Genomic DNA, 20,798 nt, shown 5'->3' on the forward strand with positions numbered 1-20,798 from the left:
AAACACTGTGCAAGTGAGTACAGTGTAAAAAAAAAAAATAAAAAAATCCTCAGGTGTTTTTAATTTTTTATTTTACAACATTTTGTGGCTTATTCACATACAGAAACACAACACAATTTCATTTCTTGATCTCAAAGCTTATTAGAGTTGTGAAGTTAAAAAAGTTCTCATTTCACTTTTAAGAAGCCCACAAGTTTATATAAACATCCTAAAGTCCTAAATTCTACAATACAAAGAAAGAAACTATCAAAAATAGAGTTTTTTAATATACATCAATGTGAATAATAATTATTAGTTACATGGCAGAATTAATAAGCTATACATTTTTTACGTATTTTCAAGCGAGGTCCATTTCCTGTGTGCGTTTCCACTGATCCATTAGGTGAGTATGAAGAAGATCAACATTACGTCTCAGAACGAACATAAATACATGAAGAAACATTATACGTTTAAACACAGTTAAATGTGTGGCAGTAAATTGGGCAAACACTGTTATGAATTAGTCTTCTGTCATTAACTTAACATATAGATTACATATTTCTGTCTGCACTGTGTGTGAGATCCTGATACATTTCTACTTGCATGTCAGTTTGCAAGAGATTTCATGTCAGCTGTCTGGTGCTATTTTACAGATGCACTGCAGAACTGGTTGTACAGAAGGTTTAAATAGACAATTTTTAAACAGAAAAAATAGATATTAGAAGAAAAAAAGACTGCTGAAGTGTGGATATTTGTAAATTTATATCATTAAAGTAGATAGAGCCCACCAGTCCCCCAAATACGACAAGTAGTAACTTTAAATTCAGATCAGTTGGTTTTAAAAGTTTTTTTTGTATTACTAAACTAATTAGCTTAGCAACAGCAATGAGCCATGTCAAACGGTAGCTTCTACCCGACAGCTGACATGGAAAACTAAATATGGTTCGTTTCCCCTGAAACTGTGTCTACTTGTTTCTGTTGAGATGGACAGATGATACAGTGCAGGTCACTCTGTGGGAAACCAGACTGAAGTTTCTATTCATATTTTACATTTTGTTCAGATGTACATATATGCTATTAGAGACCAAATAAAAGAAAAAAATCCCAAAATATTTTTGATGAATTTTGAGTAAGGCATTTACTTTATTTTATTTTATTTTATTTTATTTTAGTTTAGTTTAGTTTAGTTTAGTTTAGTTTAGTTTAGTTTAGTTTAGTTTAGTTTATTGATTCTGGGAGTGCTGCCATTTTCACCCCCTTAAAAATGTCTTTGGTGAGAAGCTTTATTTAAGGTTCAATATCTTCCCACATGTAACTCTGGAGCCATGACATTTGGGATGGACAAACACAAAACTGTGCAAAAGATCAAAATAACTGGAAGGAACAAACAAATGTCTTATTGTTTTTGCTACTGGCCTTTGAAATTGAAAAAAAGTGCAAAATTGGTGGTTTTGGAGACGAAGATGAGCCAAAGTTGCAATTTGTGGCCTTTTTGATATTTTTTATTTGTCTATTTGATTTGGAAGATCAGTTATTTGATCCCTGAAACATCCAGAGAAGAACATTATACACAAAAAAAGGAAAAATCATAAAAACCAAAATAAAAAAAATAATTAAAAAAAGGATTTAAAAAATAAAATAAAAATATTTTACAGGATTTGTTTTGGTCTTTAATAGCATAAAAATAAGGTTTGAACAAAATCTAAAATAAAGGTCAAAATATTCAGGTTGAGGATATTTTTAATCTCGTTTTTCTTATAACTGTCAGTCTTTAATGGCAGATGTGGTTGTTGTCACTTTACCAGTTGGCATTATTTGCTCAAAAAGCAAATATTGTTGATGAAGCCTGTCCTCGTCCTCTGCGTGTCCCGGATCTGTCGTCCGTGAGCAGTCTCTGTGTCCTCCGGGGGACTAGAGGGGGACCTCAGGAGGGTTGTTCCTCCTCACCCGCGCCTTCCTGCTCTCCTGCTTGAGCTTCAGAGTGCGAAGTTTCTGCTGCCGGCGTTTCTCTCGGTACCACAGCTGCTCGCAGTACTCGTCCACGCTCAGACTGTTGGTCCCCACCAGCTGCAGGTCTTTGTAGCTCTTCAGAGGCAGCTGCTGAGGATGCTGGGGCAGCCACGAGTTCCTGTGACCCGCAGGAGGAGGAGGAGGTGGGTGAGGGGGCCTCGGCTGGCCGAGAAACCCGGCGACCCCGGCGGCGCCGATCCTCCCGAGGACGACGGGGCCCGGGTGGTTGGGGCCGTGGTCGTGCTGGTGGCGGGTCGGGTGCAGGCTGCGGTTGGGGATGATGTGAACGCGGTACCGGGCCAGGACCTGGCTGTAGGAGTGCTCGTGACTGGTGCAGGTGTAGAGGCCGGAGTCAGCCAGCTCCAGGCGTTGAACCAGCAACCCTCGCTTCATGTGGAGGGAGCGCTCATCGTCCCTCTGAGGGAGCTGACAGAGAGCACAGACAAACACACAACAAGATGATAATTAAGATGTCGGTTCACTCATTGGTAATTCACATGCACATTTAACCCTTTAACATCTGGATCAACATCACCTTTTTTTCCTGTGTTGCGTTCAGACGCCTTTCACAAGTATTTAAATGTCTAAAACCTGAGAAAATCGGTCTGATTTCTTTCAAAAATGTGGGACAAACATCATGAGCAACTTGGCAAGACTTTTATTGACTGCAAACAGTCAATAAAAGGTGACAAGGAAATTACCTGAAAACGATATAATTATATATTTAAAGTATGTTAAAGAAAAATAAATAAAAATCAAAATAAACAATAAATAAATAAATAAACAAACAAAAAATAATAAATAAAATATTAATGCATAGCCATTTTTATTGCCAAGTAGGACTTTTGCTAATTTCTCACCAATTTTGGGCTGTTTCTTTTTAAGTTGCCTATTGCCTTTTGAAGGAAATCAAGCCACATTTCTCAGCTTTCAAAGGGTTAATTCCAGAAGACAGAGTATACACGTTGCCTTGAATTAAACACAAAATTTTTTGTCTTGAACCTCTCATTTTATTTTCGGTCTCCAATGGAGCATCATCAGTGGCTGTGGACCAAAATGCATCTGGACGTTTAAACGCCTGTATTCCTGCAGAGCATTTCATTTCATTGCACTGCTCACCAACACCACTGAAACTTTAGTTAGAAAAATAAAACAAGAAGTAAATTCATGGCAGGGAAAACTGTTTTTACCAGCTGGGTAGATAGTTTTTCTCTTTCACTCTCATGAGGAAAATCAGACATTTGAATTTTACTTGTGAAAAAACAGACATATCAACAACATCTGCTGTTTTCTGGGAGAATTGTTGTGGCTCACCTCTCTGCTGTCCTGCGTCTGACCGACAGTTTGCTGCTGGCTCTCTGAGCGCTGCACCGTCCACCTGAGCTCAGCTTGCGGAGACCGAGGAACGCACTCCAGGAAGGTGGAGTTTCCCTCCACGCCGTACACCGACTTCACCTCCACAGAGTCCAAATCTGACAGAGCAAAAAGGGAAAAAAACAGAAATATATTCAGTATATACAGTGGTTTTGTGCTGAGACAGTTTTTTATTTTTGTTTTTTTTTCAAAAGAGAAAAAGTATATCGCGACCTCCTCGGGACCTGTGTTTAAGATACTCAGTGTGAATATGAAAAAAGACGTATTTTAAGAATGGCTTAAAATCCGTCTGTTGTTGTTGTTGTTTTTGGTCTATTTCTTTGTATTATTTTATGCTGACATTATGTGTCCTGCATCTTGCATTATCTGTCTTCTGGTTTTAATTTCATCCTAACTGCCCTGTGTCTTTCGCTTGTGTTCAATATGGCCGTTTGGCTTTTTGTTGTTGTATCATTGTAGTTGGAGCCCATTTCTGCTTTGCTTTGGTTGTCAAAGCACTTTTTAAACTCTGTTTTTAAAGGTGCTATATCAAAAAGTTATTATTATTATAAACAAAATTATGACAGGCACAAGCAAGAACATATTATTATAGCAGATTTTGTCCTCCATATTATTATTGTTATTATTATTATAAGTCGGCGAGCTGCTGTTTCTTTAGATGTGCTGTGGCTGAGCAGCAGCTTAGAAACGCCTGACCAGTGCAGCTCACACAGGCGGAGTGTGTGTCTCCCCTGTCATGTGGTGGTGTTGTTGTTGTTGTTGTTGTTGTTGTTGTTGTTGTTGTTGTTGTTGTTGTTGTGTGTTTTCTGGTAATGTCTTCAGGCTTCTGACTGGCCAATGTGGCGTTACAATAGAGGTTATATCACCACCTGTTGCTCTGGTGTAATCAGAGGAGGAAAATATGCATTTCTAAAAATACCTGTGTATGCGTAGACTAGGCCTGTGTGTGTGTGTGTGTGTGTGTGTGTTGTTTTGTTGGTGTGTCTGTCACAGAGAGGCAGGAGAAGAGGTAAACAGCAGACAGAACAGAGGTCTTTGAAAACGTTTCAGTGGTTTCTTCTCTTTATATATCTCTTTCTTATTCAGTCTCTGTTTCAAACTCAGTGCAGATGTATTTGGATCAGTGTTTTAGCTGCTTAGGAGGAGACGGACAGTAATTAGTGACTACGCGTCATTGCAGATGCCCATTAAGAGGCTGAAATTACTGCATTCATAGGGGTGTTGTGTTCCCATCAATGCCAATCGGAGCTGGCGATGATAAAAACCCGTGTCTGCTGCAGAGGGAATGAGGCTTTATGGAGTCAAACTGACGTCCCACTGTGACGTTTTATATTCCACCAGCGATGGCGTCTCTAAATCAATCACAGAGTGTGTATTTAAGTGGAAATCTTCGGTTTCTGAGGACACACTAACCTTGTCTATTATGTAACTGATGACAATAATTCAAACTGAGACATTTTATTCGTATCAGACGTCGAAAATCCTTACCGTCCTCTGTGATTGGACACTGACTCCAGGGGTCTCCGTACTTTACATCCTGTCTCCGCGCCCGCCTGTCAGAAGAAAAAAAGAAACAAAGAAACATTTAAATAACTTTTATATCTGATTATTATTCTTTTTTTTCCTGTCATTAATGTAGGTTAGTGTGTGCGCACTAAAGCAGACAGCAGGCTCATTTATTTGAGACGAGCTGACAGCAGCAGATGATGCAGTTGTCTTTAGATAAAGTCGTATGGCGGCATTAAGTCCTCCTCCTCTGTGTTGTTACTGGGCGACCGCCGGCTCCTCGGGGGTGAAAATATGAAGCTACTGTGATTATGAATGAGCAAACACGGAGCAAGAGCAGGCTATGAAAATACAGAGTGTTATTTCAGCCACGGTGAAGAGCGCTGTCACGTCTCCGCCTCCTTCGAGGTCGACCCGTCATTGCTGTGCTCTGACCCCGCTTCCCTTCCCCGCGCCCCCTCCTCTCCTCGCTTTACGGCCTTTGGACTCAAACACATCTGAGGGTCTCTCTGCTCAGTTATCTCTTAAACTTTCCTCTGCCAAATTTCACCAGGTCTGACATTTTCTCCTCTCTCTCTCTCTCTCACACTGTCAAATTCAAATTCAAATTCAAATCAGCTTTATTGGCATAAATGTTCACATTACATTGTTGCCAACTAAGTTATAGTATATATGATAAACTGTTTATAAATTAAATTCTAGTTCTGTAGGACATATTTGGTAGCGAATGATATAAATATATATACATATATATAGAGAGAGTGATAAATAGATACAGATAAATATGTGCATATACCATTGCTGGTTATGAGTTACGTTTAAGGAAGCAAGATTCATTAATGAATGAATAATGGCGAGGGGGTGGGACCAGATAAGTTTACACTTCTTCCCACCTGTTTTCGAACATTAGATTCGACTATTTGTTTTTTTGTTTGTTTTTTATGCACTATTCTTTTGTTGGTTTGTACGTTTATGGTCTTGGAAGGAAAAAAGGTACATGTTGGAAATAAAGATTAAAAAAAGAAGCAAAATAACAGATTATTAAATTATTATATTTTGCATAAAAGAATTAGATTATCACAAAATAAGAAATACATGAGATTAAAACTGTAACTCATCCTAATGAGTTAGTTTCTCCCCTCCCAGTGCCTTTTCACCTCTTGCTGGTGGGGAAGTATCTGGAGCAGGTCTGTCCGTCCCAGGAACAGTAGGGGTCTCTGGCCAGGCAGCACTCAGCGCAGTCGCTCCCGTATAACTCACACCTCTGCAGCCCCAGCTGGACCACGCCGAGCTCACTGGACACGTACAGCTGTTGCTGTGAACGAGAGCGAGTGAGACGTAACTCCTAACTACTGAGTCAGTAACTGGAGTTTAAGTCTTTGGCTTCGAAGATGCTGTGGTCCTGCCCGTAGCTGCGCCTGGATCAGGACTTGGCTGCACTGATGCTGCGGGCCTCGACAACACCAACTACTACTGCCATTAGTATTAGCTCCACTATTATTATACACATTTAATTGTTATTGCCACATTTGTATGTAATATTACATGCTATCAGAAATTGCAATTATTGTTTAATTTTTTTTGTTTGTTGTATTATTATTATTGTTATTGTTGCTGTGCATCTCTGATAGATGTCAGGGCAAACTGATCTTTGTGTATCTATCAAACATGTATTTTTAATATAATGTGAATGTGAATGTTTGCCTTATTTCATGAATATGAAAACAAGTAAGCTGAGGAAACTAAAACGAATCCTTGTCATTGTAAGAAAGAACTGAAAATCATTTTTAGAGCCTAATTTTCTTTTTTTTTTGTTTAGGTGTCTTTGTTTTCCTTTTTCGAAACAAGAGTTTGCCAATGTGTTGTTTTTTGTTTTGTGAGTGACTGTGGATTTAATCTTCACATTTTCTTATATTATATTATATTATTTTAGTTAATGAAGTGGAAAGGGGCTATATTCTGTGTTTTTACTTATATTTTGTAGATTAAAAAAGAAGAAGAAATGTAAATACATTTTTCTGAATAAATTTATACACACAGAAGTCAGGTAATAGACAGAAGAACAGGCTGAGAGATCGACTTACTCTCTTCGTTGACAGCTGCATGCTCAGGATCGGAGAAGGACTCTGCACGACAAAAAAGGAAACAGATGAACTTAGAAACCTGCTGCATAAAGACGCAAAGACATACGACAGCATTTATATATTCAGTGTGAAAAAAAAGACATTTGGAGAAGTTTGTGACTGATGATGTGATGATGTGAAGAAATCAGACAAAAATGTGATTTTTAAGAGAAATTGGGGACCCTTTATCAGCCTGAACATGAAAAAATGCTTTTGGGTGATTAAATAATGATGAAATAATACGTTTCATTACAAACGGTGTACAAACATTAGTGCAGAGAAACACTCATCTGTGAAAGGATTTTTAAACTGGGGCAACATGAATGCCACGGCTGAATGAAGGAAAACACCCTGAAACATAAAACTGTAACTGTGCACATCTCACCTGAGATAAAGACAGATGGCTCAGACGATTAACACAAAGACGGCCGGCGTTGCTCTTTAACACAGCTGATATTTCAGCCGTGCAGAGGCAGAGGAATGCCTCCGAGCTGCGTTAGAGGTCAGAGCAGCTACTGAGATTAGAAATCTAACGAGCCTCTTTCTCCTGCAGGGGACTAAACGACCCCACAGCTCCTTTTTCCAGCTCACTGGCTCGTTTCAGCGTTTCACAAAGGGAGTAAATGACCCCTGACCACTCTGAGCGGAGCGGCCGAGCCCAAGGAGGAGACTCAGAATACGACAGAGGGCAGATATCTTTACAGCACGGAGACTCTGCCGGCTCTGCCGGGGGGCCACAGCAGCCCCGTACTTGTTTTTTTTAGGATTTTAGGACATTTGCAGGATTTATGACATTTCTAGGATCTTTGCAAATTTTCTAGGATATTAGGAAACTTCAAGGATTTGACATGTTTCTAGGAGTGAAGAACATTTTGTGGATTTTAGGACATTTCTAGGATTTTAGAATGTAGGTAATTTGTGGATTTTTAAGACATTTCTTATAACTTTCTTTGACAGTAATCGGATTATAAGACATTATTTTAAGGATTTTGAGATAATAAGACATTATTTTGGATCTGAGAATGTTTTAGGATTTTAAAATATTTTGTGGAATTTAGCCCGTTTCTAGGATTTTAGGACATTTCTCAGATGAACAGATGTTTCTAGGATTTTAGGACATTTCATGGATTTTAGAAGGTTTCTTGGATTTTAGGACATTTCTAGGATTTTAGGATATTTTGTGGATTTTAGGATATTTTGTGGATTTTAGGACATTTCTATTATTTTAGGATATTTCTGGGATTTTAGGACATTATGAAGATTTTAGGACAGTTCTAGGACTTGAGGACATTACTTGGATTTTAGGACATTAGGGGTCTTAGCTGGGACCGCTGTGGGGGGTGTGAGGGATCCTCCACTGGCACTTTTGGATGCTGTCTGATGCACTCCTCTGGCTCAAACCTTTAAAGTTAAGAACTAAAACCTGCTGTTCTGCTGTACGGTCAGAACCAGCTGCGTTACCTCTGTCTCTGTCTTTGTGAGAGGCTGCTGGAAATGGGTTAGTTCCTGTTTTAATCTCAGTAAACAGACAAAGTGCATCTGGTTTCCTGTTTGTTTGTGGCTGTTTTGTGTTTCTGTCTTTGTTCCTTCCTTTCACCTGTGCTCTTTTTTAAAGCCTTACTTCCTCCCGTCTTTTAATCCCTCTCCTCCGCGTGTCCTCCTCTATTTTCGTCCCCTCTCTTCTGCTCTTTCCATATTTTGTTCCGTATATCTCCATTTCTGCCCTTTGCTCCTCTTCTGTATTAGATTATTTACACAGAGGACCTTGGGAAATATGTGCCCTGCTATCTGGTTTTTGGTTTAGTGAAGTTATTCCGGACAAATATGTTCCACTGGAAACGATATGCGAGGCCTCATGCAGCACATCACATGGTGCGTCGCTGGTCGATGGGTACTGAGAGACACCAAAACAAACCCTGAGATTTTAGCCATAAAAGTCCTGTGTGGCTGCATGTGTTTGTCTGTGCAGAGGGGCCTTTAATATTCTGAGGGATAATGTCAGCAGAGGAAATAAACTACAAGAACCTTCATTACCAAAAGTGTTATTGACACAGTTCAGACACATTTTTACCGAGAAATTTCCAGGATTTTTCAAGGACTTTGAGGCAAGAGCATACATTCTCTGAAATGACTGTCAGTACTTGTTATTGGTTCTTTTTCATCACAACATAATAGTTTTTAAAAATATATATTATTTCAAAAATAAAGAGTATGATAAAGAAAATTTAAAAAAGAAAATTGTCAAATGAATAAATAAATAAAATAATGTCTGAATCTCACCTGGAACAAAGTCAGCTCCTCCAGAATGATCTCCTCTGTGTCCCAGTTATCTTTGATGACTGACACGGCCTTCACCACCTTCCCATCATCTGAAAGAAAAACAGAAAAGATCATTTATATCATTTCTTTATATGCAAACACACACAATAATTATAATGCATTCACTGAGTAGACTAATGTACAAAAACTCTCAATTCAATCATGTTGATGCTTTTTGAACCCTGATGGCCTCAAATATTTAAAGGTAAAGTGTGTCAGATTTAGGGGGATTTGGTGACATCTAGTGGTGAGGACTGCAGGCTGCAACCAGCCGAAACTTCTCCTTCTTTTCCCGTTATAATTTCTTCAGTGTTCAGGAGGCTTTTATCAGGAGCTGCATTAACCACAGAGATCTCTTCATCTCCAAAACAAACACACCAGGCGATTTAAACCGGTAAAAATACAAAATAAACCAGTTTCATGTGTAAAATCCTGTGTTTTTGACACTGTTTGGCATGTCTCCTACTCAAACATGACTAATCAATACTTCTCAGACTACAAACAGAAACCAGAACACTTCGATCCCAAAATATCTTGTACCGTTGCATACAGATTCTACATATGCAGGTATCTTTTTTTAAATTTTTTTTATAGAGATTAATGACTTAATGTTTGTATTAATGTCCACAGGTGTCCACAGGTGTCCACAGGTGTCCACAGGTGTCTGATAAAAAATAATGTCCACAGGTGTCTGCAGGTGTCTGCTAAAAAAGCTACTATACACACAGTGAAAGCACACACTGCATTTTCATAACATGTACTGTACTAAAAACCACACACAGGAGACACACACACACACACACACACACACACACACACACACACACACACACACACACACACACACACACACACACACACACACACACACACACACACACACACACACAGATTTCCCACAGTGAGTCCCTGGGAGCATCCTGACATTATGTGTGTGTTTATGTGTGTGAGTGTGTGTTTATGTGTGTGTGTGTCTACAGACGAGTGTGTCAAACAGGCCGACCGTACATGGACTCATGATCGATGTCTGTGGTCGTCGCAGAGCGATGAGATAAAACGTTGTGTCTGCGCTCCAGCATTTCTTCTTCTCTCAGCCTCAACTCGGTGAGGCCGAAAAACACGTGAACACAAATAACGAGTCTGCTCGAGCTCAAAATGTTCGTAAAGAAGGTGCTGATCATGAAATGCACGTATGTGTAAGTTCATCATCAAAAACACAGAATCTCATCTCATCTCGTCTCTTTCAAAAACACAGAGAAAAACATGAGCAACAAAGCAAGAAATGTCACGTATTGCAAAAAAAATAAAAAAGCAAAAGGTGACAAGGAAATGACCTGACAAAAAGCTGGAATAGATTATTAAATATTATCAAAAATGGGAATAAAAGCTACATTTATAAGTCTTTAATTAAGTATTCAAAATGATGTTACAGAAAAAGAAACGCCACAGAACAGAGGTTAAATTTGAAAGGACGTGTGAGAGCTTCCTGCACTCTGAGAAGCTTCAGGCTACAGCTGAAGCGTGAAGGACATCCGGTTTTCACATCCGAATTATAATGAGCAGGTCACTTTTGACCTTGTGGTTAATATTTAGGACATCCAGATAATGGAGGTCAGAGTTCACCGCTCCAGAAACCACAGGTTCATAGAGATTTTCATGGACTCAACAGAAGAGAAAGACCGTGCATTATTTTAGGGACAAGACTGAGCGGAGCAGAAATAAGAAGTTGTCAGCACTGAGCTGTCGGAAAATGCCGTCCATGTTTTATGGAGTTTACACAGATGAATAAAACAGCATATCATCTGTGTACACGTTAACAGACAGTATTTTACCATTTCAAACCTGAACAAATTACTTAAAAAAAAATGGGAGGAGGACAACGAGCAACAAAGAAGAAATCTGGAAGCTGGAGAACGTGGAGTAAACTCACGCTGACACGGGAAGAAAATGCAAACTCCGCACAGAGCCCCAACAGTGCATTACCGACTTAAAAAAAAGAGGACATTTTTAATTAAATTGCAATTTAGAATTGTTTTGTAAATTTTAAATATGTGATTATGTTCATTAAAATGATATTTTCCCAGCTTTTTGCTTTTTTCACCAGACATTTTCCCTAACTTTTTAAAAATAATTATATAATTTCTTACAATTTGTACAAGAAATTACCAGAAAATTAACAAAAAAAAAGGGAAAAAGAGTGTTCAAAATGTAAAACAAACAAACAAGGAAATCTGAAAAATGAATCTGAAAAAAGTGCTTAATCATTATGCAATAATTAGGCAACATAATTTCATACATGTATTTATGTTAATTCTTTATATATTTTTTCCTTAGCTTTTTTTTTCATTTTAATTTTTTAAAATAATCTTTTCTATCTACAAATTTCTTACAGTTTGTGGTACATTTTCTTTTTTTTTTTTTTTTACCAAGTTGCTCATTACCTTTTTTTCCAAGTTTTTGAAAGAAGTTGCGTCAATTAGCTCAGGGTCAATATTAAACTCTTCTGAAATTTATTTTTTCCTAGGATGACATAATGACTCATGAAGATTTGCTTAAATCTGGATTAGAAAGCCACTTCTCAGCTGAGTGCATAACCTGCAGACGTTTTGAAATTATTTTTTATTTTAAGGTAAACCACCTTGGCGTGGGCGCGTGGCTAAGCAGTATGATATATATAAAAAAGGGATATTATCTCGTATAACAAACAGCTACAAAAAAGAATTATCTATCTGACAGGAAGTCGAGTCAAAACATTCATCCTGGTCATCCGACGTGAAAATCTGAGCACTTGAAAGAGCAGAAAGAGCATTAATCAGGCAGGTGAATGTGCTGCTGAATGATGCCGGAGAGGAATCCACTTAGAGGAGACGTATGGAGCTGTCGGAGCCCCTCCGGCCCCTCGGCCTGTCACCAGCCGTTAAATAACATCCACCATTTATCACACACACACACACACACACACACACACACACAAAGCCATTCACTGTCAAACACACACACAAGCACAAGATCACAACAGACTCACAGCTTCATGTTTTTATGAACACACACACACTTACAGAGACCAGACACGCTCGGGAACGCATTCACCCTCTCAGAAGTGTTTTTTGAAGAGAAAACAGTAAACGTCTCTATTTTTTCACCGTCAGAAGTTTAAAGATGTAATGAATGAATGCAGGATGTTTACACACAACAGATGAACACATTAACCGCGCTCAGTCATCCTGAGCGACACTTAGACGATGCTGTTTGGTTCAAATGCAAAGTTCTGGAAAGATGCATTAATCCTTCGAAAGCTGAGAAAAATTGTTTAATTTCTGTCAAAAACACGAAGCTTAGGCAACAAGCAACTTAACAAGACATGGCTCAAAAATGAGCAAAAAAATAATAAAAAAGTTTGAATTATAACAATTATAAATATAGTTTTCTCATTTTCTTTCCCTAGTTGTTTCATAATTTTCTTTTTTCTTCTTCTTTTTTTTAAAATTAATTTTCATGTCATATTCTGGCCAACTTTTGCAAATTTCCTTTGCAATCTGCAGGATATTTCCTACCACGAAAGAAACCAAACCAGTTAACTCAGGTGTAAAAGATTTAATGCTTGTGAAAACTGATCCAGGTTTCAAAGGGTTAACTGCCTGAAGGGTTTAAACTTGAGATTTAAACTTTAACTGTTTTAAGTGATTATTATATATCTGCAGTTTTTCACCAAAAACAAGGACTTTATTTTCTCTGAAAGTGCCCTGCTCCCCCTCACCTGTGCCCAGGTGTAAGACATCGAAGGGTCCGTCCTCGGCGTCCACCCTGTCCACTACGACCCTCTTCAACATGTAGGGCGTGTTGACGCGGGTCAGGATGGGTCTGCCGCCCAGAGGCAGGACGGGCTCCCACATCAGCTGGTGCTGCCGCATGAAGCTCACCACCTCGTCTGGAAAGTCTTTGGTGGACTTGTGGAGAGCGTCGTATGTCTCGCTGGGACACTGGAGGACGAGACAGAGACATATGATGAGCAAAAAGATCAATGGTATGGTACTAAAGAAAGGTTTGGGGAGATCAAGTAGATAAAAAAAGGATTCATGTGTCATTCTTTAAATCCGTTCTTTTATAGGAAAGCGTTTGTGGATATTTAATATGTTGATGTAGTTGTGTTTTATCATCCCTCTGCTGCCATTGTACGATTTTTTAGCAACACATTGTGGCATTTTTTTGCCAACTGTACCACAAAAACTGGGTGTTTTTAGCGGCACACTGTAACATTTGCAGTTTTTTTCTAATGACACATTTCCAGTCATTGTGCCATCAAAGCTGGTTGTGTTTTAGACCAAAACATGACCTTTTTCTAGCCATAACTAACAAGGTTATCGCCCTTTTACCATCATAAAATACTAAACTCAGCACTGATGAAATGTTAAGAAATGTGAAGTTATTTGTTAGATAATAATGAACACGTTTCACATCTGTTGTTTGCAGAAACGTACAATGCTAACATTTATTCTGGGGATTAATGGGCAGACAGAGGAGGACATGAAGATAATGTGGAAAAATCATTTTCAGACTGTGTCACAGCATACTGTGTGTTAATTCACAGAGAAACTCAGACATTTTCCTTAAGAAGAGGACAAAATCAGGAGATAAATGAGCTGAAGAGATAATATGAAGACTGATGAAGCGGGTGAGCGAGGAAAGAAGAGAAGAGAAGCAAAGTGGATTCAGATGAATAAGAGAATATTTTAAACAAGTGGAAGCCATTACTCTGTAAGTGTGAACATGTGTGTGTGTGTGTGTGTGTGTGCGTGGGTGTGTGTGTGTGAGTCAGTGATCAGAGGTTGTGACCGCAGCATCTCTGGGACTGTTTCATTTAGCGTTTAATCACACACACACACACACACACACACACACACACACACACACACACACACACACACACACACACGCACATGCACACACACTGACGTGGCTGAGCTCTTCTGCAGTTTAACCCCGCGCTGCAGCCCGGCTGCACAGAGAGGTGAATTCCCCGGCCGGGAGGATGAAATAACACCTGACACACTCTCAAGCCTCGGCCCTCCTGACAGGCTGAAGCTTCCCAGAGGAGCTCAGTGTTAAATCAGCGGAGGTTAACCCTCGCACAGCTTCATCGGCTTGTTTTCATCACATCTGTTTTGTGTGTTTGGAGTTCAAACTCGCAGGAAATACTGCGATCTTCACACAGACAGAAATACCAACCTGTCAGCACGAGATTTACTAAGAATTATGGACCGTGAACTTTAATAAGCAAGCGACCAACATCTTTAAATATCCTTAACCCTTTGAAACTTTGAACATTAGTTTTTTTGTGCTGCATTTAGACGCCATATGTTTACTAAAAGATAATAATTAAAAAAGCTGTGGAAATATATGTATTTATTTTATACATTTTATTATATTTTATTTTTTCTGTAACATATTTTTAAATATAAAATTATTTGAATTATAAATATGGACATAATATAATTTTTGGACAGAGAGGTGGGGGAGAAATTAATAAAAGATAATGCTGGAAAAAAGTATCTATTTTATATCTATTTTATATTTTTTATTACTTTTGTACTTTTGTAATTCTAAATCTAAAATTATCTTAATAGAAAATATTTTTTGGACATTTTTCCTTTTTTGGATAGAAAGGGTGGGGGAAGAAATTACTAAAAGATAATAATTAAAAATGCTGAAAAAAGGATTATTATATATATATATATATATATATATATATATATATATATATATATATATATAAATATATTATTATTATTATATATATTTAATGGTATTTTTTCAGTAACATAATTATAAATATAAAATAAAAAAAAGTGTTTGAGTGTTTTTTGGTTGCTTATGTTTTAAATGTGCTGCTCTGCATCATCGAAAGTGAGGGTCTCCCTCAATGATTCCCCGAGTCTTAAATAAAGGTTTGAATGAATGAATGAGGTTTCAAAGATTCAAAAAGCTTATGAAAGGGGTCTAAATGCAGCACAGGAGAAATTTAAAGGGTTAACGTGTGCTTCACACACCCAATTTACCTTCATCAACGGAAAGGCAAGATAGCCAGAAACGTTTGGTGGTTGGGCACTTTTTAGCTGTCTGTAAATTCAGAAGTTAAACTGAACTGAACCAAAACTCAGCTCCAAAAACAGATTAAAAACCCAAATATTTGACATCAGAGTAGTTTTGCGGGACGTGATAAAAGCGTGTGTTTTTACAGGTTGCGGCTGTGATGACACTCACCGTGCCGGGTCTCGGGTACGGGATGCGGCCCTTGTACTCCACCCAGCGATAGTCAGGACCTTCTTTATGAGCAAACGGCCCGTTGAAAGCGGCTCGAATAGACGCCATGGAGAACACGCACACTGCTGAACCGCGAAATATCGAGCTGGAGGAGAAAGACGGATAATATGAACTGAGTATCACATCATAGGTGCTCAAAAACATAAAATAAAGGGAGTGACAGAAATAAAGAGTTAATTATAAAGAGAGAAAGCAGAGCACCGAGGACGGACAGGGACGGAGGAGAGGAAGAAGAAATGGGAGTGTTTTATTACATCAGGGTTACAATAACAGCAGCGGCCGGGCCTCTTCACCTTTGACCCCGACACCCACCCACAGCTGACCTCTGATCCCCCACACCGCTGGGCGTGCACGTGCCGGCAAAGAGTGCGCATGTGAAGGAGGAGGAGATCCTCCCGGTGCTCCGCTGCTATCACTGTCCAAAGATGTTTACCCTCATCGTGAAAGCAGACTTTATCAGAAAGTCACTAAAGTTTATATTTTGTAGTTGGCAGCAACATTTTTATGAAGTGAAAATTTAAATAAAAACAGAATAAATAAAAATAGCTCCCTGAGGTTTCACAAAGTAAAAGTTCCTCCCATCCTGACGTTTTATTGCACTTTTTAATTCATTTTATCAGGGATCATTAAAATAAAATACAGATAATAATTGGATGCCAAATAATTGTCCCCATTAATCGTCCAGACTGAAAAATCCCAAATTTAAACGGTTAAAGAGTTATAATACACTTTACCTCTCTTATTTTTCATTAGAAGTAGTCTCAACAAAATATCTATCCAATATGTGTTATATCATATGTGTCTCACCTGGATGTACTGAAGACTCCATAGATGGTCGGGTTTTGAGGGTCTTTGGTCTCCAGAACAAAGATGTCCTCTAAAAAACAACAACAAAAAAAGAGACAGCTTTAAAGTTCAAATATTAGGATGCTCTTATCAGAATCAGAAATACTTTATTGATTGTGGTTTATTATAGTCGCTGTGATGCCAGCATTGAGAATTATGGCACCAGCACAACTATGTAAAAATATAAATAAAAACAGAATAAAATGAAAAAATAATTACATAGAAATACAGTAATAATGTTTAAAAAACCCCAATTAGCACGAGAATGTAAATATTTAAAAACAAAAGTATGTATAATATGAAGAGTATGTAAAATGTGTAGAAATATAAATGTAAAGAAATACAATAAAAAAGATTTGCACTAGTAAATATTTAAACATTTTGAAAGTATGTATAGCATGCAGAGTATGTAAAATGTGTAAAAAATGCAAATGTTAAGAAATACAGTAATAGAAAATTAGCACTAGTATGTGAATATTTAGATTATAATATGTATAATGTGCTAAGAGTGCCAAGTATGTAAAATAAAAAAATGCACCTCATGCTACAATGCATAATATGTAAGTTAAAAATATAAATATATGTGCAATGCTAAAATGAACGACAGACATAAATAAAGTTAGAATAACAAGAAAGAATATATTGAATATGTGTATCATTAAAATATAAATATGGCTCACATTCAAGAATCATTGCACAGAGGACTTACCTCCTTAAAAACCCTATTTCACATTTGAAATATATTAAATAAATTATGGAACTTTAATTATCGATGTGTGTGTCCAAGCAGTCCAAGTGCCTACTGACTCAGTCTATTGATTAGTTATTGATTATTATTATCATTATTTGCTTTAAATCTTTTGACTTGCACTAACTTACACAAATAACAGTGAAAATAGTGAAAATAAAAAGCAAAATGTGCACAAAGAAGCGTTGAAAGAGAGTTTGGGAGTGAGGTGAGAAAACAAGGGAGGAGGATGGAGGGAAGGAAAGGAGGAGACAGTTCCTGCTTGTCAAACTTTGTCCTCTTGTCAAAGTTTAGGGAGACAAAAAAAAAAAGAAGGGAAGACATCGGGAACATAATATCAAAGGTCTGATTCAGACGAGTTCAGGGGGAAAGTGAGGCTGGTAAGCAGTGCCGTGTTACCGAGCTCATCGAACTGCGTGTCGACTCCAGACGGGCCGGGGACCGAACACACCAGCCGGGCTTTGAGGAAGGTGGTCCAGCGGTTGATCAGACTCCTCTTCCCTCCCACGTCATTCTGCGTGGATGGAGAGACGAGAGAGGAAAAGACCGATGAAGAAAGTGTGGAGGTCAAACGGAGAAAAGAGGGAAGCCCCAAAAGAGACTTTAACCCTTTGAGACCTGTTTGACAGGTTTGGTTTTCTTGTGCTGTGTTCAGATACATTTTACAAACATTGATACATTTTAAACCGGGTTGATTTCTTTCGAAAGCAACTTGATTTCTCTTCATAGCAGTATCCTGCAAATTGCAAGAAATTTGCAAAAGGTGGCAAGAAAATGACCTAAAAATTTGCTTTAAAAAAAGTTAGAAAAAAGAGACTATGACTTTATATATAAAATTTTTACTTTTTTTTCTTCAAATGTTGTTTTTTTTCAGGTTATTTCATTGTTTTCATTTTATTTTACTTGTAACGTTTTGCTAATTTCTTACAAATTTTTAAGTATTTAAACCTTTGAAACGTGAGCAAGATGATTACATGAAAATTTGCTAAAAAAAAAAAGAAAGAGAGAATTAAAACAAAATTATCAGACAAATTTTTTATTTAAAATATTTAAAGCAAGAACACATTTTGCATCCGTGTGTGTGTTTCGTACCTTGCAGACTCGAGCCACACGGCTGTACACCCTCTTGTCCCACTGTCCCGCCTCCACCGCGCGCTCTTTGAAGAAGAAGTAGACCTTGTCGTCGTCTGGACTGTGAGTGTCAGGGATGGAGAAGGAGCCCACAAACTCCGGCTCTGCAAAAGAAAGATAAAAGATGCATCATTTTGGAATAAAAAGCTGCTTTTACCGAGGCCACAAAAACAAACTCCTTCTGGTGTCAAAGCGAAGTCTTCGCGAGGCCGAAGCTTCTCACCGTTGAGCCAGTTGTGATCGTACGCTTCAGTCCGGATGTAATGTTGACTGCTGCCCTGGACGGACGTCCGGAAGATCGCAGCATTCGCTCCCATGAAATCCACTGAGGTGCCGGCATACAGCTCGCCATCTAGGGAGGGGAAAAAAACCCGAAATAAATAAATAAATAAATTTTAAAAATAATAAAAAAGAAAGAAAGAATAAGAAAGAAAGAAAGGGGTTAAAAACAAAGAAATAGAAAACAAGAAAGATAAAAAGAAAGAAAGCATGACATAAAGGCAGAAAGAAAGCAAGAAACAAACAAAGAAAAGACAAAGAAAGACAATGGAAAGAAAAAGAAGAAGAAAGAAATAAAGAGAAAAATAAATAAATAAATAAAAATGAATAAATTTGAAAAAATAAAAAAAAAGACGGACAGAGAAAGACAAAGAAAGAAAGAAAAGAAAACAAGACAGAAAGAAACAGACGACAGACAGAAGTAAGAAAGAGAGAAAGAAAGAAAAAACAAATTACATATTTTGTGAAATCTTTCTTTCACCACTGTCAAAAACAAACAAAATAACTTAATGCAGACCAACATCATATCATAATTATAAGAACCAGAAACTCTGTCCTGTAACATGAATTATCCGTCTGACAGCGATTAAATGATTTATTATTATTTGACCAACGCAGAGAAAGTTGCAACATTTGCAGCACGAAGCTCTGATTTAGTTTCCGCCTTCGGCTTTGATCGTTTCCCCGTCACGGTCCTCAGTGAAGCTGTAAATATTTACAAGCTGATGCACGTTAGAAAGCAACAAAACAAAACCATCTTTGTGCGTTTTAAACATATATGTCATTTTGCAATAAAAACTCTTTAAATCTACAGATTTTCTTCTGGTGTTTCTCTGCGTGTCTGCTGTTAAAGGTCCAGCACTCTAACAACTAACAGAAAGAAGGAAAGAAAGAAAGAAGGAAAGAACAAGACGGGCTAGACAGATAGTACAACAGAAGAAGAAAAGAAAGAAAACAAGAAAATAGAAAGAAAACAAGAAAAAGAAATGGCAGAAAAAGAAAGAAAGAACAAAAGAAAGAGAATGGAAAGAAAACAAAACAACCAGAAAAACTGAAAAACATAAAAAGAAAAGGAAATAAATGAAAGAAAAAAAACCAAAAAAGAAAGAAAAAAACAGGCAGAAAGAAAAAAAAGAAAAGAAAAAGACAGAATGAAAGACAGAAACAAAGAAAGACAGAAAACAAGAAAATAGAAGTACAAAGAAAGAAAGAAAGAAGAAAGCAAAAAGACAGAAAGAAAGACGGAAAGAAAGAAAGACAAAAAGAAAGAAAGACAAAGAAATAGAAAGACAAAAAGACAGACAGAAAGAAAGACAGACCCAAGAAAGAAAAAGAAAGACAAAAAGACAAGAAGACAGACAGACAGAGAGACAGACAGACAGACAGACAGACAGAGAGACAGACAGACAGAGAGACAGACAGACAGACAGACAGAGAGACAGACAGACAGAGAGACAGACAGAAGGACAGAGCGCTGCCTGCTCGGCTAACAGACGCAGTCTGACGGCTCCACGCTTCACGTTTTCTTCTTCAGATTTAGTCGATGTGTTTTATGTCCGTCGTGTCTCGCGGGGCCACAGCTGACGTCAGCGCGGGAAACAAGCGAAGGACCACACACGCCACAGCTGGACGGACGCTGTGCAGCCGGGAATGAGACAGAGGAGGGACTGTGCTCTGCAGAGCATTACTGTCACCACGAGACGAGGACAGAGGGACTGAAGATGATTTAATGTCTCCACTTGTGTGAATGAGAGAGAGTGGGTGGGGGACACATGGTGCATTATGTGAGGACTGGACGAGACCTACCAGTCAGTCTGGCAGTGAAGGGCTCCCTGGGACTGAAGGGACATTTTCCTCTGCCTGACTCCACGGTGTGAGACAACATGAACAAAGGCTCCTGCAGGACAGAGAGACAGAGAGACAGAGACACAGAGACAGAGACAGAGACAGAGACAGAGACAGAGAGACAGAGAGACAGAGACAGAGACAGAGAGACAGAGAGACAGAGACAGAGACAGAGACAGAGACAGAGACAGAGACAGAGACAGAGACAGAGAGACAGAGACAGAGAGACCACACACAAACTCAGAATGAGTGGGGAGCAAAAAGGGGAAACGTCTTTTTTTCTGGTTTCTTTTTGTTTGACAGTCAGAGCACAACAG

General features: G+C 38.3%; 1 protein-coding gene across 1 annotated transcript in view; it reads right to left on the bottom strand.

The window, feature by feature from the left end:
* Positions 1–54: 54 nt before the first annotated feature.
* LOC121960921 (semaphorin-3D) overlaps positions 55–20,798 on the bottom strand; it is a 100,660-nt gene continuing 79,916 nt past the window's right edge. Inside the window, exons 7-19 of the mRNA XM_042510822.2 lie at positions 20,443–20,533; positions 18,581–18,709; positions 18,319–18,461; positions 17,626–17,740; positions 16,440–16,509; positions 15,573–15,717; positions 13,069–13,291; positions 9,273–9,361; positions 6,954–6,995; positions 6,027–6,184; positions 4,852–4,916; positions 3,304–3,461; positions 55–2,415 (exon numbers count right to left, since the gene is read on the bottom strand). Of these exons, the coding sequence (XP_042366756.2) occupies positions 1,891–2,415; positions 3,304–3,461; positions 4,852–4,916; positions 6,027–6,184; positions 6,954–6,995; positions 9,273–9,361; positions 13,069–13,291; positions 15,573–15,717; positions 16,440–16,509; positions 17,626–17,740; positions 18,319–18,461; positions 18,581–18,709; positions 20,443–20,533 (1,953 nt within the window). The 3' untranslated portion in view covers positions 55–1,890. The remainder of the gene's footprint in view (positions 2,416–3,303; positions 3,462–4,851; positions 4,917–6,026; positions 6,185–6,953; positions 6,996–9,272; positions 9,362–13,068; positions 13,292–15,572; positions 15,718–16,439; positions 16,510–17,625; positions 17,741–18,318; positions 18,462–18,580; positions 18,710–20,442; positions 20,534–20,798) is intronic.

The sequence above is a fragment of the Plectropomus leopardus genome, chromosome 2 (assembly GCF_026936395.1).
Source record: "Plectropomus leopardus strain MGB_pleo_1.0 chromosome 2, ASM2693639v1, whole genome shotgun sequence".
NCBI lineage: Eukaryota > Metazoa > Chordata > Actinopteri > Perciformes > Serranidae > Plectropomus > Plectropomus leopardus.